This window comes from Indicator indicator, chromosome 35, assembly GCF_027791375.1.
Source record: "Indicator indicator isolate 239-I01 chromosome 35, UM_Iind_1.1, whole genome shotgun sequence".
Taxonomy (NCBI): Eukaryota; Metazoa; Chordata; class Aves; order Piciformes; family Indicatoridae; genus Indicator; species Indicator indicator.
In genome coordinates, this window is record NC_072044.1 from 6536664 (window position 1) to 6562984 (window position 26321).

The window sequence follows — 26321 nt, forward strand, 5'->3', positions numbered from 1 at the left end:
GCCTGGAGAGAAGCAGCCTGAGGGGGGATCTGATCAATGTTGATCAATAGTTCAAGGGTGGGTGTCAGGAGCATGGGGCCAGGCTTTGTTCAGTGGTGCCCAGCAAAAGGACAAGAGGTGATGGGCACAGACTGGGACATCAGAAGTTCATCTGAACATGAGGAAGAACTTCTGTATTTGAAAGGTGACAGAGCCCTGGAGCAGGCTGCCCAGAGAGGTTGTGGAGTCTCCTTCTCTGGAGAGATTCCAAACCCACCTGGATGTGTGACCTTCTCTAGGGACCCTGCCTTGGCAGGAGGGCTGGCCTGGATGATCTGCAGAGGTCCCTTCCAACCCCTGCCATGCTGTGATACTGTGAACCCCCCCAGATCCACAGCAGAGTGTGAGTTTGAGTTATTTATCCCCAACTCACTTCACAGTACCAAGGCTGCCAGAACTGAGAGTGTGCTGCAGGAGGGTTTCAGCCTTGGACTGTCTCTGAAGCAATAAATCCTGGGCTGAAGTCACGTTGAGCTCTCTGCTCCAAAGAGGAGTCATGACAAAGCCTCTTGCTTGCTGCTTTTCTCCTTTCTTTGTTTTATTTGTTAAGGAGTGGGGGGTGTGTGTGGGGGGAAACAAAACACCAAACCAAACTCCAACTCAAAACTACAAAACCCAACCCTCAAGAAACCTTCCAGCTTCCAAGGGAGAAAAACCCTCTCGAGAAGTTGCTGCAACTTTAACCAAACGCTAAACGCTTTTATTACCTTCCCGAAGAGCTGTGAAGAGCTGCTGCAAAGCACTCGTCTGAGCGGCCTGGCTTTGTTCCCCGGCAGCAGCTGAGGATGGTAATTGTAGAGCAGAAAGCCCTCTCCAAAGTGTGTGCTGAGGGAAGAATGGGAAAATAGGAGGGGGCCTGGGAAATAAAACCACCTTGGGGGAAGGTAAAGGAGATGCTCCGGGGGGGGTAGGAGGTAGAAGTGGGGATTTTTTTCCCTCTGCTTTCAACCTGCTTCATCCCACTCCTCCGGGGAGAAACAAAAGGAGCACCTGCGCTGAGTGCAGCTTCGCTGGGGCTTGATTGCGGCAGGAGGAGCCTGCTGGGGACAGCTCAGCAGCAGCGCTGGGGCTGGCTGGGGGGGATGAGGAGCAGGGGGCAGGCAGGGCTGAAGGCTCTGCAGGAAAGGGTGAAGCTGGTTTAGGGCAAGGAAGCTGGAAAGGGATTTGAGAGCAGGTGTGAGGCTGAGAGAGTTGGGAGTGGTTTGGCCTGGAGGAGAACTCATTGCTCTCTACAGCTCCCTGAAGGGAGGTTGGGGTGAAGCTGATACTGGCCTCTTCTCCCAAGTAACCAGCGACAGGACAAGGGGAAATGGCCTCAAGTTGTGCCAGGGGAGGTTTAGGTTGGAGATTAGGAAGAATTTCTATACTGCAAGAGTGGTCAGGGATTGGCAGAGGCTGCCCAGGGAGCCCCCTGGAGTCCCCAGGGGTGGTGGGGGAGTCCCCACCCCTGGAGGGGTTCCAGAAACCTGTGGCCATGGCACCTGGGGCCAGGGTTTGGTGGCCATGGTGGTGCTGGGCTGATGGTTGGATGACCTCAGAAGGCTCTTCCAACCCACACAGTTCTCTGGTCCTCTGATTCTGTGATTGGCACAGTGGAGGAAAGGCTCCTGGTGGTGAATGCCAGGGAATGCCCCAGAGTGAGGTTCTTTAGAAGGTGCAAAACACACTGGGGCAAAGGCTGCCTGGGGCCAGGAGCCCCTCCTGTGCAGGGGATTGTCCTAGCTTGGGAGAGATCAAGGCCAACATCAGCAGTGCCTCCAAAGTGGGGCTGCTCACAGCAAGGGGCATTCTTAGTGCAGTGTATTAATACCCTGGCATTCCCAGCCCCAGGAATGCCCTGATCCAGCTGCCTTGATGAGGCCACCACACGAACCTGATAGCTCCTCTGGTCATTCCTCCCTGTTTCTTTTTCCCCCAACAGGTCTAACTTGGGTCTGCTCTGGACTCTGCCTTTCAGGCTGGGGCTCCCTGCCAGCCCCAGGGCACCTAAGGATCTCCTCCCACCCGACTGTGCCAGCGGGAGGCCAGGCTGTGCCACGACACCCACGCAGATGGGGCTCACCCTCCCCTCTCACACTGCTCCATCCCCTGTTTTGCAGAGACTGCTGGTGAGAGCCCAGCGTGGGAGCTGCTTGCTCCAGCACTGTGTGGCCTCACTCCACCTCTGAGCCTCCTCCGCTGCTGCTGACAGGGAGAGGACCTCAGCTGCGTTCTTCGCCCAGCACCATGGTGGGGCAGAGCCCTCTGGAGCCCAGCGAGGGCAGGGCTGCTGTGCTGCTGGAGCCCTTTCTGCACCAGGTGGGAGGCCACCTGAGCCTGCTGCAGTATGATGAGCACACAGTCTGCAAGCCTCTGGTGGCCCAGGAGCTCAGCTTCTACGAGTCGCTGCCCCTGGCCATGAGGCAGTTCACTCCCCAGTACAAAGGTAGGTTGGATGCTTAGCTTGGCTCCTGAAAAGCAGCACTTGGTGAGCTTCTCTGGGGGTTCCCAGTATTTTTTGAAGACATCTTCCCTTCTTCCCTCCCCTTTTTGTTCCCTCCCCTTTTTGTTCCCTCCCCTTTTTGTTCCCTCCCCTTCTTGTTCCCTCCCTAGCCTGGTGCTGCTCCTGAAGCTCCTGAGCCTGGGTTTTTGTGAGGCAGGAGGCTCAGCTGTCACCTGAAAACTGAAAATATCTTTTGATCCTTCAGCAGCAGAGCCAAGAGCTCAGAGTGCTGAGCCCTGCCCCAGGCAGCCAGGGGCAGTGCAGATTTATGGAGCAGTATTAGACAGATGCTAAAGGAAGGCAATGAGGCTGCCTCAAAGGAATTTTCTGTAGCCAGGGCCAGTTTGGTGCTGGGGAGCTGAGCCCTGCTCTGCCTCTCTGCTCAGGGCTGCCCTGCTGATCAGTCCCCTTGTGTCTGCTTCTCCTCTTCTCTTTCCAGTCCTAGTGGCTTTTGTGCCAGGAGGTCACCAAACAGCAGCTCCAGGCTGGCAGCTTTTTATTTCTGCTCAGAACCATCCCAGCCCTGAGTGCTGATGGGCAGGGGGAACTATTTTCCCACAGGGGATTAAGCATCAGGGGGATAATGCTGAGGTACTCAGCACCCCTCCACATGTGTCCATGCTCCTCACCTCTATTCTTGGGCTGCAGGGGAAGGCTGAGGGCTCTTACATAATGCTGGCACTATCTGCAACCTTCCAACCTCCTTGAGCAAATGCCTGCCCCCACTGCTTCCACTGCAGGCAGGTTGGTGACCTTTTCCCCCACCCCAATTGCCCCCTTGCAGAGCTCTCCCTATCCCAAGCTGAGCCTGTAAGGAGCTGCTGGGTTTGTTTTCCAGCCCAACCCTGCTGGGACTGCTCTTGCAGTCAATGACTGCTCTTGTTAACTTAAAAATAACCCCAGCAGGGGAGAGCTGCATAGCAGAAGGCTCTGGAGCATCACTGGGATGCCAACAGCCTGCTGACAGCACCCAGAAATACCTGCTGGCTGCTGGGCTGGGGACACTGAGGGGCCATCAAAGACAAGACCCTAAGCACAGCTTTGCCCCCAGCTTGATGTGGCTGCAGGAGGAGGTGGGCATCCCTGTGCTGGGATTTGTCTTGCAGCCATAGGTGACTTGCAGGACATCTGCACCACCTGTGTGAGGGCAAAGCAGGGCACAGAAAGAGGCTCTCAGGCTGGGCTGGAAGTTTCTGAGGCAGGAGTGAGAGGATCACTTTCCCTTGCAGTTTAAGTGCTTGCTCCTGCCTTTGGACACCTCCCCTTTCATTTTCAGGTTAGTGTGAGCTGGTTCAGAGCTCAGCTTCTTGCTCCAGGAAATGTTTTTAGGGCCAGATTGTTAGCACCGTGGAAATCAGCACAGCTCCACTGACTTGCAGATATGGAGCTGGGACAGTTTTTAAAGTTCCAGGCTGTGTGGTGCTGCTAACTGAGGCTAGGTTTGGAATCAAGGACCCTGTTTGCTTGGCTTGTTAAAACTAGAAAGGGTTTGATTTGGGCAAAAGATCTGCTGCCCCTTTTCCTGCTGCCCCTTGGCACAGCTAAGAGGGATTTGGTTGCTCTCAGTCATCTCTGAGGTGGATTTTTTTACCAGTGGGGTTCAGCCAAAGATCAGGTGGGAAAGGTTGGAGCAGAGAGGTCAGAGCTGCTTGTGCTCACCATCACAGCAGCAAAGATCAGCCTGGAGACTTTCAAGATCCATCTGGATCCTGTGTGACCTGCCCTGGATGATTCTGCTCTGGCAGGGGGCTTGGCATCAGTGATCTCCAGAGGTCCCTTCCAATCCCTACCATTCTGTGATTCTAGGGAAGGACTGAGACAAGGAAGATTTTTAGCTACCCCCTGTGAAAGGTCTCTACCACCCCCAGCCCCCAGGGCAGAGCAGGCTGTGGATATTCTCTCCCCACTTCAGTGCCTGAGGAGCTGGTTTGGCCATGCTTGCCATGGCTCACTGCTCGGGTCAGTGCTGATCTCACAGCCAAGGGGAACAGGAATGGTTGTGGTGTGCAGGTAGAGGGGCTGGGAGCAGGGAAATGCATACAAATACAGCCAGAGCTGCAGGGTTATGGGATGCAGGAGCCAGGGAGGGAGGGACAGCCCAGGTCCATAGAGGGCTCCTGCAGTTTAGGGCTGAGAACTTCCCATCCAGCAGGCAGGAGTCTGTGCAGAGCCTGAGGGGGCAAATCCTTCTGGCTGTGTTTGCCTCCTATCACCTCCCTTGCAGAGCAGGGAAGGGAGTTTGCCAATTTATTTGCTTTGGCAAATTTGCTCAGGAGAAGCTCAGAGCTGCCTTGGTCGTTCAGCTGCCCAAGTGCAGTGCCCAGCAGGCCCAGCAAGGCTGCTCTGGGCACAGCTGGGTACAGCCCAGCTCCATGTGTTGCTAACAGGGCCCTTTCAACACTTGGGAAACCCAAACCTGGCTTTGGGGAAGAGTTCTGCTGGGCCAGCAACCTGGGCTGGCCCCTTTGGGACCTGCCCTCCTGCAGCAGCTGGCACCCACCCTGAGCCTCAAAGGGCAGTGCTCTAAAAGTGCCTCTGCTGCCTTGTGAGGCTCAGACAGCCCTGGGAGAGGGCTGCAGCAGCAGGGCTGAGGCTGTCAACCCTTCCCAGAAAGGTCAGAGCTGTCTGCCACACGAGCTGAGGCCATTCCTGCTCTGTCACTTGAGACAGGCAGGCAGCCACCCCCACGCCAGGCATGGGCTGAGGCTTGAGCTAAATCTGTGAGGGGCTGGCTGGCAGCTGAGCCCTGGGCTTGCTGCTGGAGTCAGGGGAAATGGCAAAGCTAAAATATACAACACTGCTGCTGCAGGCACCTGGGTGGGAAGCACCAAGGGAGGATCCCTGGTGGGGGTCAGGTTCCTCCTCATGCCGCAGCACCGCACATGTGAGGCTCTGCTCACCCTCCTGGGTACTGGCCCTTGGTGCCTGGGGAAGGACATGGCCATGACAATGCACAGGCATGGCACAGGCAGGCAGTGCTGCCAGCCCATGCCCCTGCCCCTGCTGCTGCGGGTCTCCAGTTACAGGAAGCAGCTGGCATGCTGCTTGTCTTCGGAAAATTCCCAGTCCCCAACCCTTCCTCTGCTTCCTGCCAACAAAGAACACTTCCAGCCTTGTCCCCTCTTAAAAAAGGAGACCTAAATCCCTTGCCATTAATAATCCAGGAGCTGCAGCACCAGGAGCTTGGCTGGGCCACCTGTAGCATAGCAGAGCCTGCAGGGACATGATGTACAGAGGCAGGTTTCCAGCTGAGCCCTGAGAGGCTTAGAGACACCTGTGGCTGTTGCCAGGGTCTCAGCCCAAGCAGAGTGGGACCAGTGTGAGAGGCCTCTGAACCATGAGGAGGCAGCTGCTGAGCAGCAGTGCTCTCAGGAGGGCTGGACCACCTCAGGTGGTGGCCAAGACTGTGTGGCAGCCAGAGGTTAATCTCATTCTGGTTTGTTTTTCACAGAATCACAGCATGGGAGGGGTTGGAAGGGACCTCTGGAGAGCATCCAGTCCAGCCCCCTGCCAGGGCAGGGGCACCCAGGGCAGGGCACACAGGAACACATCCAGGGGGGTTTTGAATATGTCCAGAGAAGGAGACTCCACAACCTCTCTGGGCAGCCTGCTCCAGGGCTCTGTCACCCTCACAGTGACAAACTTTTCCCTTCTGCTCCTGTGGTACCTCCTCTGCTCCCACTGGCACCCAGTGCCCCTTCTGCTGTCCTTGGACATCCCTGAGCAGGGCCTCGCTCCATCCCCCTGCCACCCTTCCCACTTGTATCCATGTGACTGATTTGCCCTCTCCTGTGCAGGCATCATTTCAGTGCACCTCAGGAGGGACAGCCTTGGCAACCTGGCCCTGCTGGCCAGCCCCAGCCTGCAGGCAGAGAGTGCCGTGGGGGACTCCTCGGGGGCAGTATGGCACAGGCACAGGAGGGCTGCTGGCAGCGAGGGTGCCAAGTGGAGCCACACACAGCTCACCAAGACCTGCAGAGACAGGTGAGGGTCTGCTGCTCCCTGCAGATGTGCTCCTGCCCCTCACCTGCTGCTTTGGGTAGGGTCTGACTGGGTTTGGTGGTAGCACAGCTCAGAGTCACAGATTGCATTGGGTTGGGAGGGAGCCTCCAAGGGCATCTTGTCCATCCCCCTGCAGTCAGCAGGGACAGCTCCAGCTACAGCAAGATGACCAGGGCCACATCCAGTCTGATCTTGAGTGTCTCCAGGGATGGGACCTCGACCACACCCCTGGGCAACTCCTTGTTCAAGGCAAAGTGAGCAGAAGCAATGCCCAGGCAAGGAGAAGGAAAGCAAAGCTCAGCTTAGTGGCTCCATGGTTCCTCTCCTCCCTGGCTTGTGGATGGAGCAGGCCAGGCCTGGCTACCACTGAGATGCTGCTGCTCAAAGATGTGCCTCAGGATGTGCTTTAAACCTGCTCCTGTGGAGCACAGACTGCTCCCAGAGCACGAGGAGCCCCAGGAGAGCAACCAGCGAGCACAGAGCAGGGATCTGCCTTCTGCTGGGAGGCAGCCAGCAGCAGCAGCTCCAGGAGCTTCCATCCTGTCCTTGTCCCAGGGGAGAGCTGTCTCCAAAAGCCATTGCAGTGCTTGTGAGCACACCACAACCTCAGGGCTTGCACAGGCTTCCCACAAGGCATCTTTCATCCCAAACTGGCTCAGGAAAGATCCAGGCCAGCCATGAGTGAAGGGTGCAGTGTTGCTGCCATGCCCTTGGCGTGTTGGGAGTTCTGCTTTCTGCATGAGTGAGACCAGGGAATGACCCTCCAAGGAGAACAAATCTGCTCACTGCTCCCTCCCTCTGCTCCCAGCTCCAAGCCAGGATCTCTAAATTGGGAATGATTCCTATTGTGGGACAGTCTCCTGTGCTGTGCCTGTTCGGTGAGCAGAGACTCCTGCTCATTGGTGTTATGAGTGGTGCTTGCCAGAGGAGCCAAACACACTTTGAACATGGAATGAAAGAAATTATTGACACCCAGCAAGGGCTGGCTTTCAGAGAATTACTTTTAGGGAGCAACAAAGGATCTCTGCAGGTTGGCCATGCTGAATGTGCTTCCTCTGAGAGCCCCTGGAAATTTACCTCATCAAGTTGGAGGCCCTACAAAAGATGAGGGGAGGGAAAATTTCCTTGTGGAGCTTTCCAAGCAAACCTCTTCTTTTTGTCTCTTTTGTCCAGCTGCCCAGGGAAGATGCTATTGAGGACAGACCTTCAATACTGCACAGATCCACTTTTGGAGGATGCAAATGGAAACCAGCCAGAAAGAAAGAGCCACAACCCCTGGGGACTGCACTGTCACAGGCAGCACCTGAACCGCATGTCCTCCAAGCACAATGAGAATAAACTCCATCGTATCCTTTCCTCCTCTCTCCCCCAGCACAGGCCTGGCTACAAAGAAGAGCTCTGATCAATGCCACCTGAGCCCCTCCCTGCCCAGGCTCTGGCAAAGTATGAAACAGAGTTTGCTCTGCTGGCTTCTGCCACTGCTTAGGGAAACAAAAATGAGAAGCAGAAATGCCACTGCCCATGGAGGCTGTTCAGGGAGCCCAGGGGCATCAAAGCCAACCCTCAACCCAGCACTGCCACCACTAACCCATGGCCCTCAGCACCACAGCTTGTGGCCTTGAAAGCCCTCCAGGGATGGGGATTCAGCCACCTTCCTGGGCAGCCTGTGCCAGGCTCTGAGAGCCCTTTCAGGGAAGAATTTTCTCCTAACACCAAACCTAAACCTCCCCTGGGACCATCAGCTCAGGAGGTCTCAGGGCAGCTGTGAGCAGTTCTGGAGAGCCTGTGCTGAGTGCAGAGCTCTTGCAATTGGAATCACAGAGGTTTGGGTTTCCCTTAACCCCTGGGCAGAGTTCCTGCTGCTGGAAAATGTGGTCTGCAAGTACAGCTACCCCTGCATCCTGGACCTGAAGATGGGGACACGGCAGCACGGGGATGATGCCTCTGAGGAGAAGAGGGCTCGGCACATCCGCAAGTGCCAGCAGAGCACCTCCGCCTCGCTGGGCATCCGCATCGGCGGCATGCAGGTGAGCTGAGCCCCCGGGCTGCCTGCCCGCCCCCCACGGCCCTGCCCGCCCCCCACAGCACTGCCTGCCCGCCCCCCACAGCACTGCCCGCCCCCCACGGCACTGCCTGCCCGCCCCCCACAGCACTGTCTGCCCCCCACAGCACTGCCCGCCCCCCATGGCACTGCCTGCCCGCCCCCCACAGCACTGCCTGCCCGCCCCCCACGGCACTGCCTGCCCCCCACAGCACTGCCTGCCCGCCCCCCACAGCACTGTCTGCCCCCCACGGCCCTGCCGCCCCCCACGGCACTGCCTGCCCCCTACAGCACTGCCCGCCCCTGCGGCACTGCCAACCGGGCTGCGAATGGCCAGGGACTCCGTGCTGGGGCATGGAGCAGCTCTGTTCTCCTCCCCTCTCAGCTGTGTGCTGCTCTCCGACAGGAGAGGCTGTGCAGGGAAGAGCACAGCACAGGCTGGGACCAGTTGGGGCAGGGGGAGAGGAGGACACAGCAGTGCTGGGAGGGCTGGAAGCCCTCTGCTGTGAGGCCAGGCTGAGAAGGTTGGGGGTATTCAGCCTGGAGAAGGCTCCAGGGAGACCTTCTGGTGGCCTTTCAGTGCTTCAAGGGGCTGAGCAGAAAGCTGAGGAATGGCCTCAAGTTGCACTAGGGGAGGTTTAGGTTGGATATGAGGAGAATGGTCTTCCCTGAAAGGGCTCTCAAATACTGGCACAGGCTGCCCAGGATTGAATCCCCATCCCTGGAGGTGTTTCAAAGCTGCACAGATGTGGGGCCAGGGTTTAGCCCCAGCTTTGATAGAGTCAGAGAAGGGTTGGACTGGATGAGCTTAAAGGGCTTTGCTAACCCAAACTATTTGATGATTCTACTGCAAACTCCTGCCAGAGCCAGAGGGAAGCTGCTGTAAATCACTGGTGACAGGGCTGTGACTTACAGCTGTTTTTGGGTTTCACAAAGGGGTAATTTACAGCAGTACAAGAAGCTGCAGCAGTGGTTTAAATGGAACAGTTTAAATCTGCAGCACAGCCAGGAGTGAGCAGCCTGCAGGACACTGCTGGGGGTGAGGGGCTGAGCCCTACTGCTCAGCTCAGCTCTGAATGCTTTAGATTTACACCCAGAGCCTTGGGAGAGCTGAACCACTGAACCTGGATTGTTGCTGCTTTCCCTTCAAGGTCTACCAAGCAGACACTGGCCACTTTCTCTGCAAGGACAAATACTATGGCAGGAAGCTCTCAGCAGAGGGCTTCAGGCAAACCCTGCGCCAGTTCCTGAGCAATGGGAACCAGCTGCGGACGGAGCTGCTGGAGCCGATCGTGCTGCGCCTCAAGGCTCTGCTCTCTGTCATCAGGAAGCAAAGCTCCTACAGGTTCTACTCCAGCTCAGTCCTCATCATCTACGATGGGCAGGAGCACAAAGAGCACACAGCACCCCTGGGTAATCATCTTCACTTCCCCAGAACAAACTGCACCCCCCTGCAGGGCGCTCAGCACTCCAGGGTTGACGTCCGGATGATTGACTTCGCCCACACCACTTTCAAAGGCTCCAAATGCAACCACACCACCCACGATGGGCCAGACCATGGCTACATCTTTGGCTTGGAGAACCTCATCAGAATCCTTCAGAGTTTCTCAGAAGGCAAATGATCAGTTCTGGGAAACCCTTTGGGTTTCTTAGTGACCCCTGGCCCTGAGAAGTCCTGCGCTGGGGCACTTCCAAGGGTCCCTCACAGCTGCTGGCAGTCACCTGCATGGCTTGGATGGAGGGCATGGTGCTAGGAAAGCACCAAAAAAATGCCACATGCCAAGACTGAACTCAAGCATGAAAAGCAAAGAACTGAAAGAATTTGCTCTGCTTGCCACCCACCAGGTGATTTATTTTCCTTCCTTGTTTTACTGCTCTCCTTGATTTATTTGTAAGCCACAAAGAAAGCTTTACTTGAAAGAGTCTTAATGATCAGCCAGGACCTGCTCAGCTCCACACTCAGGAAGCCAGTTGGGCTCAGGAGCTGTTGTGTGCCTGAGAAAGGCTGTTCCAGGGGGTCAGAACAGACTGCAGCAGTACTTTCAGCTTGTGCTGAACACAGAGACACAGGGTGGGGGAGAGAGAAACCCACCCCTGGCAGTCTGCATCCACATGCAGGAGTGGAAACATAGCCATGAGACACTGCTGAGGCTCTGTCCTGCTCCAGGGGTACAAGCAGGGGGACCTCAGACCGAGAACTGGACTCCACCAGGGTTTGATGTCCCTGTGGGATTGTCACACGGCACACTGCAGACACTTTCTAAGCGAGAGGGTCTGCAGGGACTGGTAAGAGGGGAATGCAATGATCCTGTCAGGTATCAGTCACAAAAACCCAGGCACATTGAGGTATTTTTGCTTAAAAGTCCAAAAATAAAAATAATTAAAAAAAAAAGAAGTGTGAGGTTGAGGCAGGGACTGGGCACTGAAGGTCCCCTGGCAGTCCTTTGCTAAGGATTTTGTGTGTGTGTGCTTGTGTGTGTGTGAAGGAGGCAACAACAAAAGACTCAAAGGAATGTTTACAGCTTTTTGTGGACAGGTTTTATTATTCTGGAACAAATCTAATTCCTTCCTGCATGGTGTGGGAAACCTGAAAGAGAATCCTTACTGGATGAGCAGAGCCACACGGCTCTGGTACAGGGGAGTGGGGACATCAATAAAATTCTCTAAGTACCTCTGACCTGGTGTCCAGCTCTTCACTTCCACAGCATCTCCAAGCTGCCCTGTCCTTTGCTTAGGGCTGGACGTTTGGAGGAGAGCTGTGATTGCCACAGCTTTAACCACCAGACCTCAAATAGAAACTCCCTCACTTGTGTTTAACTGCATACAACTGGTGAACTGCTATAATTTAGAGCTGGAAAATTTAAGTCCTCTGGCCCACTTGCATTGTTTTACTTGGCCTGAAGTCCATCTAGGAAGACCTCATTATTTAATTGGATATTGTCCCCAGTGTTGCCTATTTCATGCCCACAAACTCAGATGGCTGTAAAAAACAAGCCACAAACACTCTGCCTCAGCAGGGAGAGGATTGAGTCATCAACTGTCCTGGCTCACAGGAGTGCAGCACGGTGTTGTGATTGCTGCTAACTGTGCCTGGGAACAGCTCTGTGATGAGCTTTTTAGGTTTAGACAGCCCCACCTCAGTATCTGCACCACTGCTGAGCCTCCTGCTGGATGTGTCCATCGGGTTTGAAAGTGGGGAAAGACGATGAAGGCTCCAAGCATGCCCCTAGCAGCCAGCTCCAGCTCAGCAGCAGAGCAGAACGCCTGCCCTGGCTGCACGCCTCAGCTGCCGCTACTCCCGGGAAGCAAACAGCAACGTGCTGATCGAGTCGTGATGGAGGGCACCCCATCCCCTCCCCTTTCACCTGCTAGCCCTTCCTTTCTGCCCTCATAAATGAACACAGAAATATCACGGACTGACCATTTGCCTGCCAAGTGGAGGGGCTCTGAGCCAGCGTACACCTCCACTACCCCACCTGGAAAGGGCAAAGACAGGCGGGACGTCAAACACTTCTTTTCCGGTCTGAATCTCTCTCTTTTGGTTTCAAACCATCATCCCTCGTCCTGTCACAATAGCCCTAGCTGGCCCCAGCACTGCAGGGAGGTCTCAGCAGAGCAGAGGGATAGAATCCCTTCCTTGCCCCTGCTGTCCACGTTGCTAGGGACCAGCCCAGGGACAAGGCTGGGGCTGGGCTGGCAGCGTTCGGTGCCGGCTCACGGTGAGCAAAGCCAGGAACCCCGCGCTGGTGGCGATGGGCACGACAGCCTCTCGGAAGGCTCCCCCAGCCCTCCATTTCGGTGCTGTCCCCGTGGGGCAGCGCTAAGGAGCAGCGCCGGTTCCCCCCGCCCTCGCCATTTCCCTGCTGCCGGGGACGCGCGGCGCCTGCGCGTCCCGCCCGGGCCCCTCGCGGCTGCCGTAGGTCACGTGACGCGCATGGCCGGCGCTGCCGGCAGCGATGGCGGCCACCAGGTACCGGCGGTTCCTGAAGCTCTGCGAGGAATGGCCGGTGGAGGAGACCAAGCGGCACCGGGACCTGGGCGTCTTCTTGCGGCAGCGGGTGGCCCAGGCCTTCCGTGAGGGCGAGAACACGCAGGTAAGGACAGGAGGCTTGCTGCACTCCCGAGCCCACGGCCTGATTGGGGTCGGGGGGAGCGAGGCGGAGCCTCGGCCGCGCAGGCGCCGCTGAGCTCCGAGCCTCCGGCGCCGCGGGGTAGCTGTAATGGTCTGTGTGGGGCGGCTGCGGCGGTTTCTGGGCACAAACCTGAGGGGTTCGGTGCTGACATGAGGTTCTTTGTATCGCGCCTCTCGCCTCCGGGATTGCTCGGCTGTGGCTGAGAAGGTTGTGCCTTCGGGGGCTGCGGTGTGAATGGAACCTCTTTCGGCTGTCCTCAGAGCCCCACGGGGCATCCATCGAGTGCCCTCAGAGCCCCACAGAGCCTCCCTCAGGACTCGGGGCTGGCCAGTGTGTGAACTCTGCTTGCCCTTGAAACACAGGCCCAAGTCCACCCCAGTCAGCGACGTTGCTTGTTCGACAGACAGGACAGGCTGAGATCTGCCCAGGACGGGCTGAGATCTGCCCCTCGTTCTTGCAGTGTTTGCACGGTGCTTTGAAGAATCCCATTCCCGTGGTTATGGAAGTGGCTACAAAGGCCCAGAGAGGTTGCGGAGTCTCCTTTGGAGACCTTCAAAACCCACCTGGAGGTGTTCCTGTGTGACCTGCCCCAGGTGATCCTGCTCTGGCAGGAGGTGGGGGGGTTTGGACTGGATGATATTTCAAGGTCCCTTCCAACCATGCTGGGATTTGTCAGTGCTGTGCTGGAACTGAGTTAGCACTGTGGTTTGCTTAGATGATGGTGTGGTGTAGTGTGGAGTAGAGAGTGGAATGAAACATTGCCTGCCACGGTGAGGATGCAGTGGTTATAAAATTGGACTGAGGCTACAGTTGTAATTGTGTTGGACCTGAGGCTTTGGTGCTGAAAATAAATGAGAGAAGCTTAATGCTTGACTTGGGCTGCAGACCTTCCAGGCTGGGAGGTGGTGCTGTGGAAATGTAAATGTGCCCTTTCTTAGCATGAAAATGTTGTTGCAGATCTGCATTTGCCACTTCAAGGGACCATTAGAGGCACCTAATGCTATATTGGTCACCAGAATAGTCTGCAGCAGACGTTTGGGGAAGTGCTTATTGCTTTTTCATATGCTCAGGACAGCTGAATGTGCTGCACCAATTGGCTCCAGGATCCCAAAGCTGCCACTCATCTTGAAAATCTGAATTGATGCCTGCAGCACTGATGGCAATTTGTATGGAGAAAGGCTGAATACAGCAAAGGGAAATGTTCTGGCAGGCAGCAGCAGGAAGAGCTGGGAGAAGAACAAGGAGCACAGAGGATGTTTCTTCAGCCAGGTGTCTGCTTTGTTCCTGTGCAGTAAGGTTTGCTGCTGGCATTGCTGAAACATTGGCAGGGCTTTGGGCAGTGTGGCTGCAAGGTGCATGGAGCTGGAGATCACCTGCAGCCTGGTGGTGCTTGCCCTTCACAGGCTGTCCCCACCATGGGGACAATCTTTATAGCAGGGCCTGTGGTGATGGCTTGGAACTAAGGCAGATTCCGAGTGGAGAGAAGGGAGAAATGTTTGGCACTGAGGGTGAGAGCCTGGAACAGGCTGCCCAGGGAGGCTGTGGCTCAAGGCCAGGTTGGATGAGGCCTTGAGCAGCTGAGTCTAGTTCAGAGGTGTCCCTGCCCTTGGTGGGGGGGTTGGGGGAGGTGAGCTCTGAGGTCCCTTCCATCCTGAGCCTTTCTGTGGTTCTGTGTTTCCAGATTGCTGACCCCGAGACCTGTGACCGCATGTACGAGAGCCTGGTCAGGATCCACACAAACTACTACAAGAACAAGGTGAGCTCTGGCTGTGGCCATCAGCCCCCTCCCAGGGGGTGCTCACCTCCTCCTGCACTGCCCTGCCCCATCCCAGCAGGCCTCTGGGAACAGCCAGGTGAGTGGTGAGGTGCAGGCACTGCCTGCTGCCTTGGCCACTCAGGAAGGCTGCAGAGGTCCTGGGCTGTGTGCCCCTGTGAGCAGCACAGGTGACAGTTCCTGGTATGGAAAACTTCCCTTTCCAGCTTGGGGCTGCACTGGAAATGAGCTCAGGTTCTGCTGCATGGTGACCTTGTGACCTTCCCAATGCACTCTTGGTAACATCTTGGCCTCTCTCTCCTCTCTCCTCCTTGCCTCTGAAGTACCCACGGCTGAAGGACACCAGCTTCACTGGGCTGACAGTGGAGGACTGCAAGATGATACTGGCCACAGGTACTGACACTGGGCTAGAGCCTCAGAGCAAGGCAGGGGCTAAAGAGGTCCTCTGTGTGTTCACTGCATCCCTAAGGGCTTTGTGATGCTCACTGCATCCCTTCTGCTCAGCACCTGTGAGCAGAGGACAGAGTGGGAGTGCAGGGCAGGTGTGGGGGGTGTTCAGTGGGGGGTGATAGAGGAGATTCTCAGTGAGCTGCCAGGGTGAAAAGCTGCTTGTGTCTGGCATTGGGCTCTGAGATCAGCCAGCAGGAAGGCTTTGCTAGGGCAGGAGCTCAGCTTCCATTTCACCACCTCCAGGCTCTCTTCTTTTGGAGCAGAGCTGGAGAGAGCAGAGGGTGCCAGGGTGCAGAAGGGCTCTCAGTCAGTTCATTTGTTGTGTGCACTGCAGGAAGCTGGTGCAGTTTTGTTCTGCTCCAGTTCCTAACTTTGATTGCTGTGCATGGAAACCAAGTGTTAGCTGTTAGTGATAAGAGAGTCCCCACACGATTGGAAGGGCAAACAACCTTTGCCTCAGGCCCTGCAGTAGGAATGCATTAGGATGAAAAGGCAAAAACAGGCAAAGATTTGTAAGGCAAAGCTGTTGGAAGAGCGCTTTGGGTCCTTTGATTTTCTGCTTTCCTTCCCCTTTCCCCATCTCTCTCTTTGCCTTTTGCAGATATCCTGAAACAGATGGAAGATATGAAAAAAGGGACATGGAGGAAGCTGAGAGAAAAGTTTTCTGCCAAGAAACCTGAAGAGGACTCAAAGTGACAGGCAGCCCCCAGCCCCTCCCCTGTACATATGTGTAAGGCACTCTGGGTGCCCATGAGGAATAAACTTCTTCATTGCTCTGAGCCACAGCAGCCTGGTGCAGACCTGCCCCTTGAGACCCTTCCTTTAGAGCCTCTCCTGTGCTGAAACCATGCTGGGGGCTGGGGCAGTGCAGTGTGGGGGAGACCTCTGTGCAGGTCAAACCTGCCCCTTGGTATTGCAAGCACAGAGCAGGGAGCTGCAGCCCTGCCAGCTCTGAATCTGGCTGTGGAGGTAAGAGGAGGGAGGTGGAGCTGTGCTGGTGTCTGTCTGTCTGCACTGCTCCTCAGGGGCAGCTCTCGTTGGTGTTTGGCCTTGGAGAAGACCCAGGAGAGGGCTGAGGGTGACTGTACCATGGTGACAGGGCAGCAGTGGAAGAGTTCATGGACAGGAAGGCAGCAGGGTGAAGGGAAGGGTCTGGGGGGCACGGCAGAGCTTTCTGACCACGATGAAGTTTTTATTATGACCTTTTGTGTTTAATTTAGTTAAGGCAATTTAAACTTCAGTTCCTTAAGTAACAAAAATGACCAAACAAACCCAACAACAACAAAAGTAAAACATTACCCCAGAGATGAAACTAAAACACAGGACAACCTTCACAGTGAGCTCCTGTAAACTTGCAGCCTCCTCCTCCTCCTCCTGCCTAAAGATCCTTGATCCACAGAAGGCAGAAGACTGATCCACACCAGGACAAACTCAGAGCCTCCGTCTCACCTGGTGAGTTCAGTTCACAAATGCACCTCCTTGCCTTCAGCTCCTCTTTCCTGCAGCCCAGGGATGAAGAGAATTCTCTAGCTGGAGAGGGATCAGCATGGAGCAGATGGAGCAGTGGCTGCTTTGCAGAGAGCCACTCTTGGAATAAGTTAAATATTGCAGCCCTACAGCTACCCAGGGGGACCCCCTCGGGACGTGGAGCATGGAGATACAGATACAGCCCCCACAGTGGCAAACTAAAAGAGTTATTGCAGTGAGGAATGCAAGTCCTGGGGAATTTATCTTCCTACAAGGGCAGCAGAGGCAGGCGTGGGGCCAGGGCTGGTGAGGAAGCCTAGCCAGGCCCTGCTCCCAGAATTGCTTACAAGCTCTAAGGAGAATGGTGCCTGAGGCTCTCCTGCAGGGTCTGTGTCCTGATGGCAGGGGTGCCCATGCCTGGAACCCAGGAACAAGCAGCCTCATTAGCTGATGCATGAGTGCAGGCCCTCAGTGGGTGAAGCTGCTGCTGCTGCTGTGTCTCAGTGGTTGATGGAGTTCTGGACATCCACAAACCCCATCCTCTGCCGGCGCTTCCGCTGCTCCGTCATCTGCGGTCGAGACGAGGACACAGGTGAGGCAGGAACCCAGGCTCTGGCTCTTCACTAGCAAACCCCCTCCCCAGCTGTCTGACTGCTCTCAGCACCTGCCAGAACCCTGAGCTGATGAGGAAGTTAAGTGTCAAGGAGCCATATCCCTGAGTGCCCCCAGAAGAGCAGCAGGAGCCCTTTTCTTTGTGCCTGAAGGTAGCAGGGAATCAGGGAATGGTTTGGGTGGGAAGGGACCTTGAAGGCTCATCCAGTCCCACCCCACCCTGCACTCAGCAGGGACATCTCCAACTACAGCAGGATGCTCAGAGCCTCAAACAACCTGACCTGGAATGGTTCCAGGGCTGCCCCCCCACAACCTCCCTCCTAGTGAAGAACTTGCTGCACACATCCCAGCTGTGCCAGCTCAGCCTGGCTCTGCCTCTTCCTCCCAGTCTGTGCCTGGTTTGGGAGGGACTTTCTGCAGCTCCTCAGTACCTGCTCCTTCAGCTCATTGAGCTGGGAGGTGAGGTGGGACACCAGCTTCATGGTGGTGTTGAGTTTGTCCTGCAGGTTGCGGATCTCGTTCTGCTCCCCCTCCCCTTCATTGCTGACCAGCGACATCGCTCGCATCCGGGGGAACCAGTCCAGGTTCTTGTTCTGCAGCATGGGGGGTACAGAGGGGATGAAGAGCAGGCAACAGGCCTGGTGGGATGTAGCAGGAAGCTGCCTTTGCTTAGAGATGAGAGAAGCTCTCAGAGGCTCGTTTTGTCTGTGCCTCTGCAGGCCAGGAACAATTCATTGCTGGGTTTCTTTTTAGTCTGTTTTCTGGGCTCAAGCTCAGAAGACTTTTTTTCAGTTTCTTTTCTAACTTTCCCTCCCTTTTTGCTTTGAAATCACCTTGAAGTCCCCTCCTGTGCTGCTCAGTTCAATTCCTAAACACAGCACAAAACATCAAACAGACAACAGTGGTGCTGGCCAGGACTGGAAAGAGGAAATAAACAGCCGAGAAAGAACTGAGGCACAGCAGCAATCACCAAACACCTTCCACAAGCTCCTTCTCAAACCTCTTTTTTTTCTCTGGCAAGCTGCTCACTGCCAGCTCTCTCCCTGGGGCAGGCAGGTTGTGACAGCCCTGAGGGGACACCCACCTTGATCATCTGTGCCACGTAGCTCTCCGGCCCGGTGTAGTCTGTCTTGTTCTTGACTCGCACCAGCACGATGAAGTACAAATAGTTCCACATGTTGTGCTCATACTTGATGTGCTCCTCGAAGGACACTGTCTTGTTGTCAAACTTGTCCCTCTCCAGCCCTGCCAAAGGCAGCCAAGAGCAGGGAGAGGGAGGGAGATGAGGAGGAGGAGGTAAGAAATGAGCAAGCAAACAAAGTGGGGAGGAAGGGCAGGCAACTGCAGGCCCTCCCAGGAGGGGCTTCACAGAAATTCTTTCAGCAATGAGCTGGCACCTAGCACACCACAAGCATCCAAAAGAGGGGGGAAGAACCCAGCTGTGGGGTTGGAAGGCTTCTATTTCAAGTCCTCCTGGCTGTGCTTGCTGCTCATGTAGCTCAGAGCATCAGCTGCACCCAGTGGAGCTCTTCAGATCAGTTTAAGGTGGTTGGGATTTTCCCTTTCCTATTTTTTAATATAGTTATTTTTCAGATGCCTTCTGCTGCCTGAGAACATCCCAAACCCTTCTGCTGTTTGCTTCCCTCAGCAATATGGTGCTGGGGGATGGTCTCAAGAGTCACAGTGCTTTAGTTTAACACCTCCTGAGCAGAAGGTGAGGAACACCACAGATCACTTCCCCTCTCTGTGTCCTGGTTTAAGCCTCCTCACACTGCAGGGAACAGAGGTTTTGCTGTGAGCCAAAGGAATACCAGAAAGCAGCTGGAAAGTTTTCCTCCCCTCAGTCTTAGGAGAGAGGAAGAGCTTTGGGGCAGTTGCCACCCCCCCAGGCTCCCAGTGCTCACCACAAATGAAGCAGGTGGTCTTCAGGATCTCCTCCTTCTTCTGCTTCTCACTCCTCAGGTCAGCAAAGGTGTCAATGATGACCCCAAAGATGAGGTTGAGGACGATGATGATGACAATGAAGAAGAAGAGGAGGTCATAGACAACCCGAGCAGGGAACAAGGACTCCTGGAATGGGTCAGGATCACAGAGTCATGGAATTGGTGGGGCTGGAAGGGACCCCAACCCTTCAGCTCTTGCTGAGCTTTGATCAGATCTCCTCTGGGGCTGCTCTTCTCCAGGCTCAACAGCCCCAGGGCTCTTTGCTCTTCACAGAGCTGCTCCAGGCCCCCTCTGTAGCCTCCCCTGGACTCTCTCCAGCACTTCTCTGTCTCTCTCGAGCTGGGGAGCCCAGAACTGGGCACAATGCTCCAGATGTGGCCTCACCAGGGCAAAGTAGAGGTGGAGGAGAACCTCCCTTGACCTGCTGCCCACACTTTGCCTTCTTGGCCACGAGGGCACATTGCTGTGCCATGGATAACTGATTGTCCACCAGGACTCCAAAGTCCTTCTCTGCAGGTTCCCCCTCCCCTGTCCTGCTGCAGGGGGTTGTTCCCCCCCAGGTGCAGGACCTTGCACTTGTCCTTGCTGAACTTCCTGAGGTGCCCATTTGGGACAAAAGGGATCAATGTGTCTCCTGCAGACCCCTCTGCCACCCCCCCAGCCTGCTGGCTGAGGGTACCAAGTGAGGAGCAGTAACAGAGCTGGGGGGCAGGGGGGAGAGGAGGAAGGCCCCCACAGGGCTGGCAGTGTCACAGCTCCAGGGGAGGGAAAGAGGGAGGGAGGGCGGGCAGCTGCAGAGCTGTAAGTGCAGCAGGGCTGGGCACAGGAGGGGCTGCCAGGGGCTGCCCAAACTCACATCCTTCGATGGCTTCCGCAGGATGTCCCCCACGCCCCCTCCGTTCCTCAGGCCGTGGTTGAGGACAGTGACAATGCACATGAGCAGAGTGTCACAGGCACGTTCCCAGGGGTCAGCCTCTGCTTCTGGAGAGCCAGAGAGGGAAAGGAGAGCCACAGACCCACAGCACTGATGGCACCCCAGGAGCAGAGAGTCCTCCAAAGCTGTGGGCAGGGCTCATACTGCTGTGGCCCAGCTGGGAGCAGCTGCTCCTTGTGGAGCTCCCAGCCAGCAGCTCCTCCAAGCTTGCTTCTTGCTCTGGAGGTGTTTGGCTGAGTGCTCCTTCAGCTCCCACCTTCCTTCTGGCTAAACCAAATCCACCTCACCTCTGCCAAGGGCGCTGCAGAACTTGCAGGCTCTTGCCCAGTAGGTGCCAGGAGGAGAGGTTTGTGTGTGCCCATCTGGGGGTCCTGAGCATCCTGACCACCCAGCAGCCAACTTGATACTGCTGCTGACCTCCCCCAGAAGCTCTCCTTACCTTCCAGGGCAGTGGGCACAGCAGAGCAGCTGATTTTGTCACCACTGCAGGACTCCATGAAGGTCTCCACGTTCCTCTGCATCCCCAAGGGGTCATCTGCAAGCACAAGACCACCACAGAGCTGTAGCTGTCTCGGGTCCCTTTCAGGTGGCCCAGGCAGATGTGTTCTCTGCCAAACCCAGGCAAGCACAGAGACACAGGGACAGCAAAGCTCCCTCTGTGGGTCTCTGTTGGTGCCCCTGGGCACAACTTCTTCTCCCACCGCAGAAGACAACCCCCCTGGCTCTGCCCACCCCCCTCTCTATCCCAACCAGGGAGTGCTGAAGAACCTTTGGCTTTGCTGTCTGGCAGCCTGTCCACCTCCAGGATGAAGTCATCCTTCAGGAAGAGGAAGCCCACGATGGAGAAGAGGTAGACCAGGATGAGGGCCAGCAGGGCGGTCAGCAGGATAGAGCGGCCGTTGCGCGTCACGCTCTTGATGACGTTGAACAAAGTCTCCTCGCGGTAGATCAGGTCGAAGAGCTGGGAGGAAGGAGCAAAGAAATGCTGCAGGCGGCTTTTCCTGATCCCTCCCTGGGCCTACCTCTCCCCTTTTATCCTGAGGTCTTTGGAGCACTCAGCAGACCTCGACTGAACTTTCACCTCAAGCACTGTGGTTTCCCAGCTTGCTGCAGGCAAGCACAGAAGAATGAAAGGAGTTAAGCACAGCAGGAGAGCCAAGAATAGGACACCTCCACCTACCTCTGCCCTCAGCAGCTCACATTGTCTCCCAGCTGACCCAGATAAGGCACAGAGCAGAGATTAGAGAGAGAGAGACAGCAAAAGAGCAGCAGAGAGACAGTGACAGATAGTGCCAGGAGGCTGAGATCAGCCCCGGCCAGGACTGCAGCAGGGAATCCTCTCTCTGCCCTTAGCCATCCAGCCTGAAGGTGTCCCAGGGACCTCCTAGCTTCTAACAGGGCAGGCAGGCTGCTTCCAGAGCCCAGACATCTGCACTTATTAGTAGAATGGGTTGGGTTGGAAGGGACCTTAAAGATCATCCAGTTCCAACTCCCTGCCATGGGCAGGGACACCTCCCATCAGCCCAGGTTGCTCAAGGCCTCATCCAGCCTGGCCTTGAACACCTCCAGGGAGGAGCCATCCACAGCCTCCCCGGGCAGCCTGTGCCAGTGTCTCCCCCCCTCCCCGTACAGAATTTCTTCCTAATATCCAGTCTAAATCTTGTCCTGTCCTATCCAGCTCTTGTCCTGTCACTCCCAGCCCTTGTAAAAAGTCCCTTCCCAGCTTTCCTGTAGCCCCCTCCAGGTCCTGGAAGGCTGCTAGGAGGTCTTCTTGTACCAGGATGCTGTAGAAGAGTTCATGCACAAAGAGTCCCAGGACGCTGGTGATGATGTAGCCAACATGGTAGAGAAACTCCACGTCCATGATCATGGCCTTGTAGCCTCGGATGAAGGTCCCACGGTTGCCCACGAAGCTCACCACAAACACAATCTTGTTGGTCAGCTGGGGAGCAAAACCAGAGGAGGGAGGGATTGGGATCTGCAGCCCCCTGGGTTTGTTTGCCACCACATGGAGAGTCACAGAGCCATGGAACTGTTCCAGCTGGAAAAGCCCTCCAAGATCATTGAGACCAGCACCACCATGGCCACTAAACTATGGCCCATTGAGTCCAGCATCACCATGGCCAATAAACCATGGGCCACAGTGCCATGGCCACACGGTTCTTGAATGCCACCATGTTGAGGAATGGTTGGCAAAGAAAGGACATGAAGGCCTGATGGACTTTACTGAAGAAGATATACAGCGCCTTAGGACAAGATGGGTTTAGCTGAATCAGTGTGACTTGCAAACTTGCAGGGCTGCGGTGTCCTTGGGCAGAGGAGGGAAAAGCTGGAAAGTAACGGGCCTGAGAAAAACAGGATGTTGTGATTAAGCCGAATGGAATGTTTAACCTGCAAGAGGTGGGGTTGCCACCTATCTGTAAGCCAATCAGTAGCTGACTAGTAGGCATAATTAACTGTAAGCATATATAAGTGTGAGCTTGGAAATCAATAAACGGATTCTGCCGATCATATTGGTCTGTGTGCAGCCCCGTCTTGCGACACCACCACCCTGGGCACCACCCTGACTCCACCATCACCTCCCTGGGCAGCCTGCCCCAGTGCCTGACCACTCTTTCAATAGAGAAATTGCTGCTCATCTCCAGCCTAACCCTGCCTGGCACAGCTCCAGGCCACAGCTGACTCACGTTGAGAGCTCCCAGGATGTTCAGTGTGAGGCCAATGCCCAGGTAGTAAATGGATCTCAGGATCAGCGCCACCAGGAGGGGCCTGACCCCGTAGCGCTTGGTGAACAAGGCCATGATGGAGAAGCAGATCAGGATCCAGAAGAGCAGTGAGATCAGGGGGGAGTCCAGCACTCCTGGGGAGAGGAGACCCACAGGGATTCAATGGCAGGAGATCTATGGCAGGCTGGCAGCTGGGCATAGTGCTGCTGCCCAGAAAGACTTCTGGGGTGGTCCTCAGGGGGCAGGAGGAGAGGGCTGATGGCAGCACTGGCTGGGATGGCTCCTAGTGGCACAGGGCTCTGCCACTGCTTCTCCCACAGCACAAACAGGGAAGGCACAGCCCAGGGAGCAGAGACTCTCCCCAGGGAAGGCAGCAATGGGAGGGTTGGCAACTGGCAGCTTGGCTCAGCCCTTCCTCTGAGCAGCAGAGAGGCCCTGGGGCTTTAGGAGGCAAAAGGAGAGCAGGAGTGGGGGGTACAGGGAAGGGGAGCAGCTTTGCTGCCTCTGGGCTCCTCCTTTGGGTTGTACCCTGGGGAGCAGCTGCTGCACACTCACCCATGGACGTGGCTTCGACATAGGGGTAGAAGAAGGCGATGATGATGTTGATGAAGACAGCCAGGTTGAAGGAGATGCTGCCCCAGAGAGTCATTCTGCGGGAGAACCAGTACATCAGCGGCATGCCTGGGGGGAGAGGAGGGCACAGCTCAGGGACTGCTGCCACCTGCAGCCACGGGGGGCAGGCTCTGTGCCCCCTGGCACCCCGTGGGCACGCAGGGGCCTCCCACGCTTCCTTCAGAGCCTCCACAAAGCTTTCCCCTCCTCTGCCGAGGTGGGAGTGCAGGCTCAAGGCCTTACTGCTCACATCCTGGCATCTCAGCCCTTGGACCTGCTCTGGTGCCTTGGAATCGGCTCAGCTCCATCCTCCTCCTCGCCCCACTCCCCATCTCCCACCACCTCACCCTCTCCTGAGCAAGGCTCTCTGTGTCTGCAGCACTGTGCTGGCTCCAGGAGCAGGGCAGCCAGCACTTTCCCAGCCACACTGGAAGCTTGTTTCCTGCTGAATTCCTAAGAGAGTTGTGCTTTGGATTTCCAAGTGGCTTTGGAGCTGCTGCCCTGCTCCTTAGCTCCAGCCCAGGACTTGCAGTGTGACTTTCATTGAGCTCCTGGCACTTCCAGCCAGGATTTCCGTCCGGATGCAGCCCTGCAAGCACCTAAAGCAGGTCTGCAGAGTGCAGAAACTTGGTTGGTTTCCCACATGTAGCTGTAAGATCCTGGCTTAGGAGGCAGCTGAAAACAAGTTCAGGGAGGAGCTCTGCAGGGCAGAACAGCTGCAGGTGGCATCCCAGGGCATAGCCTACAAGAGGCCTTCCAGGCTGCCAGGGAACTGCACTAACAGGCATGGAGGAAAACCACCTCTGGGATCCTGATTAACCTCCTGTAAACTGCCAACTGTGTCCTGCCCTCCAGAGCCAGGGGTACAGGGAGCTCAAGGAGGTGATTTTCAGCTAGCCATTGAGATCATGTCCCAAGGGTAGCAGTGGATCCCCCTGCACTGGACAGTCTGAGGACTCAGCTTGGCAGGGTTCTGGGCCAGCTCCTTGAAACTCTGCTGTCACCTAGAAAGCTTGGGCCAGATGGTCCTAGGGGTCCCTTCCACCCTGGCATTCTATGATTCCATGACTGCGGGCTGCTGCCAGGCTCCACAGCCCCTCCCAAGCAGGGCTGCCTGCCCCTCTGACAGCAGGGGCAGTGCCCAGGGCAGGGCAGCCCTGGCCTGCTCTTACTGCGCAGCTTCTTCTGCCACTCCATCTCGTTGTGCAGGAAGGAGGATTGGTCGAAGAAGTCACTGACTTTGCTGCCCTGCTCATCCTGCTCTGTGGTGGTGAAGAGTCTGTACTTGGTCTCCTTGGTGAGGAACTCACAGATGCCAGGCACGGGGAAGATGATCTGCTCCATGCTTCGGTCCAGACGCACAATCTGCAGGCAGCAGGCAGCCATCAGCTCCTGCCCCTGCCAGGCTCTGGGGTTCTCCTTCCTGGGCCCTGCATTCCCTCCCCTTCCCCTGGTATCCACTGTCAGTGGCCACTGATCTGTAACACAGCTGAAGGGACTCGAGCAGGAGGGCTTTAGACTGGCCATTAGGAAGAAGTCCTTCACCATGAGGGTGAGGAGACACTGCAACAGGTTGCCCAGGGAGGTTGTGGAGACCTCATCCCTGCAAGTTTAAGCCCAGGCTGGATGAGGCCTTGAACAGCCTGGGCTGGTGGGAGGTGTCCCTGCCCATGGCAGGGGCTTGGAACTGGATAATCTTGAAGGTCCCTTCCAACCCAACCCAAAAGGCTGCATCCCCACTGCTGCTGGGAGAAAAAGGAAGGGCCTGGGGGTGGCAGCTCATTCCTCCAACTCCTCACAGGCTCTGCTAATGCCTCCAGCTCTCTGCAGAGCAGAAGCTCTGTCTGCTTCTTGCTGGCACAGGAATGGGAAGGCTTCTGGAGCAATAGAAATGGGCATGAGGCAGAAGCAGCACCCATGGGGCTCACCCCCCATGTGCACACTGGCACCCCCAGAGCTCCCAGGGCTTGCCTCAATCTGGGATGTGTGCTTCTCATAGTAAGCCAAAGGATCCTCCTCTTCCTCCTGCACTGGGGCTGTTGACTTCAGCATCTGTGTCAGCTGCTTGTTGTTCAGGCTGAGCTGGGATGTGGAGAGAGGGAGAGAGGATAAGAGAGGCCTCAGCCTGGAGAGCCAGAGCTCTTCCTTCCCCAGCAGCCCCCACAGCTGAGGAGGTTTCCAGGCAAAGCAAAAGAATTAAAAAGCTTCCTGAAGGAGCCTAAGCCCTGCCTGAGGTGACAGCAATTGGATTCCCTGCAATAATTACATCCAAATGCTGCTGATCGTCAAATTGCAAATCGATGCCCATGAAACCCCAGGGAAATCACATTACTGCTGCGTCCCACTCAGGATCCAAGGTACATGGGCAAGAAACAACAGCAAAGGACTCAACCCTGCCTTTTCTGAGGGGAAGAGGAGACAGCAGGTGCCAGGAGGAAACAGCAGGTGCCAGCAGCACCCCATCAGGGCCACCAGCCTGTCCCTGCAGCAAGCTGGACACTACCCTACAGATGAACCTTCCTTGGGGAGCCCCCAGACACAGACCCCTGTGCAGCTTGGTCCTACAGAGTGCAGCTGCCTTGGGGCTCTGAAGGCACCAAGTCTGCCTCCAGACACCCTGGGGAACACCAAACCTCAGCACATCTTAACCAACAAAACCCAGCAGGAGCCAGCAAGGGTGACAGAAGCAGCAGGGTCAGGGCAGGCTGTGGGGGTTCTGCCTCCATACCATGGATGAGATGCCCTCCTCCTCCTCCTCCTGGATTCGCTTGACTGGCTTCAGGAGCTGCTGCAGGGATTTATTGTGCCTGGAGAGCTGGAAGGGGGACAGCAGCAGCTGGGTGAGCTCAGGCTGCTCAGCAGCCCCCAAGTGCACTTGGGCTGCATGGAGTGGGATGCCCAGCAAGCCCCAGGGCTGGCTTTGCCCAGGAGCCAAAATTTCTCCCCCAGAATGTTGGCAAGCCCTGGATCAGGCTGCCCAGGGACACTGAAAGGCTGTGCAGCTGTGGTGCTGAGGGCTGTGGTGCTGAGGGCCGTGGTGTGGTGGTGCCCTGGCAGTGCTGGGGTCATGGTTGGACTGGAGGAATGAAAGCTCTTTTCCAACCA

At 56.2% G+C, this 26321-nt stretch overlaps 3 protein-coding genes across 3 annotated transcripts in view; 2 read left to right on the top strand and 1 right to left on the bottom strand.

Moving 5' to 3' along the window:
* The first annotated feature begins 2253 nt into the window (after positions 1-2253).
* Positions 2254-10203, top strand: IP6K3 (inositol hexakisphosphate kinase 3). The gene is made up of 5 exons (XM_054395857.1): positions 2254-2464; positions 6319-6505; positions 7697-7869; positions 8375-8550; positions 9716-10203. The coding sequence occupies exons 1-5, from the start codon at positions 2266-2268 to the stop codon at positions 10184-10186; spliced, it is 1206 nt and encodes a 401-aa protein (XP_054251832.1). The 5' UTR covers positions 2254-2265; the 3' UTR covers positions 10187-10203.
* A 2315-nt stretch (positions 10204-12518) lies between these two features.
* On the top strand, positions 12519-15695 carry LOC128978159 (ubiquinol-cytochrome-c reductase complex assembly factor 2). Its single transcript, XM_054395941.1, has 4 exons — positions 12519-12658; positions 14379-14453; positions 14795-14864; positions 15523-15695. The coding sequence occupies exons 1-4, from the start codon at positions 12521-12523 to the stop codon at positions 15615-15617; spliced, it is 378 nt and encodes a 125-aa protein (XP_054251916.1). The 5' UTR covers positions 12519-12520; the 3' UTR covers positions 15618-15695.
* A 1193-nt stretch (positions 15696-16888) lies between these two features.
* ITPR3 (inositol 1,4,5-trisphosphate receptor type 3) overlaps positions 16889-26321 on the bottom strand; it is a 44662-nt gene continuing 35229 nt past the window's right edge. Inside the window, exons 46-58 of the mRNA XM_054395839.1 lie at positions 25945-26031; positions 25188-25298; positions 24389-24581; positions 23160-23285; positions 22566-22738; positions 21656-21820; positions 20647-20839; positions 20318-20413; positions 19801-19925; positions 18905-19070; positions 18085-18245; positions 17432-17593; positions 16889-16957 (exon numbers count right to left, since the gene is read on the bottom strand). Of these exons, the coding sequence (XP_054251814.1) occupies positions 16889-16957; positions 17432-17593; positions 18085-18245; positions 18905-19070; positions 19801-19925; positions 20318-20413; positions 20647-20839; positions 21656-21820; positions 22566-22738; positions 23160-23285; positions 24389-24581; positions 25188-25298; positions 25945-26031 (1827 nt within the window). The remainder of the gene's footprint in view (positions 16958-17431; positions 17594-18084; positions 18246-18904; positions 19071-19800; positions 19926-20317; positions 20414-20646; positions 20840-21655; positions 21821-22565; positions 22739-23159; positions 23286-24388; positions 24582-25187; positions 25299-25944; positions 26032-26321) is intronic.

What these genes read in the sequence shown, in the direction of transcription:
- IP6K3 (XM_054395857.1), top strand. Translation starts at nt 2,266, where the DNA reads ATGGTGGGGCAGAGCCCTCTGGAGCCCAGCGAGGGCAGGGCTGCTGTG. An exon ending in CAATGAGAATAAACTCCATC is followed by an intron (nt 7,870 to 8,374) that starts GTATCCTTTCCT and finishes ACCCCTGGGCAG; the next exon opens with AGTTCCTGCTGCTGGAAAAT. An exon ending in TCCGCATCGGCGGCATGCAG is followed by an intron (nt 8,551 to 9,715) that starts GTGAGCTGAGCC and finishes TTTCCCTTCAAG; the next exon opens with GTCTACCAAGCAGACACTGG.
- LOC128978159 (XM_054395941.1), top strand. Translation starts at nt 12,521, where the DNA reads ATGGCGGCCACCAGGTACCGGCGGTTCCTGAAGCTCTGCGAGGAATGG. An exon ending in GTGAGGGCGAGAACACGCAG is followed by an intron (nt 12,659 to 14,378) that starts GTAAGGACAGGA and finishes CTGTGTTTCCAG; the next exon opens with ATTGCTGACCCCGAGACCTG. An exon ending in CAAGATGATACTGGCCACAG is followed by an intron (nt 14,865 to 15,522) that starts GTACTGACACTG and finishes TGCCTTTTGCAG; the next exon opens with ATATCCTGAAACAGATGGAA.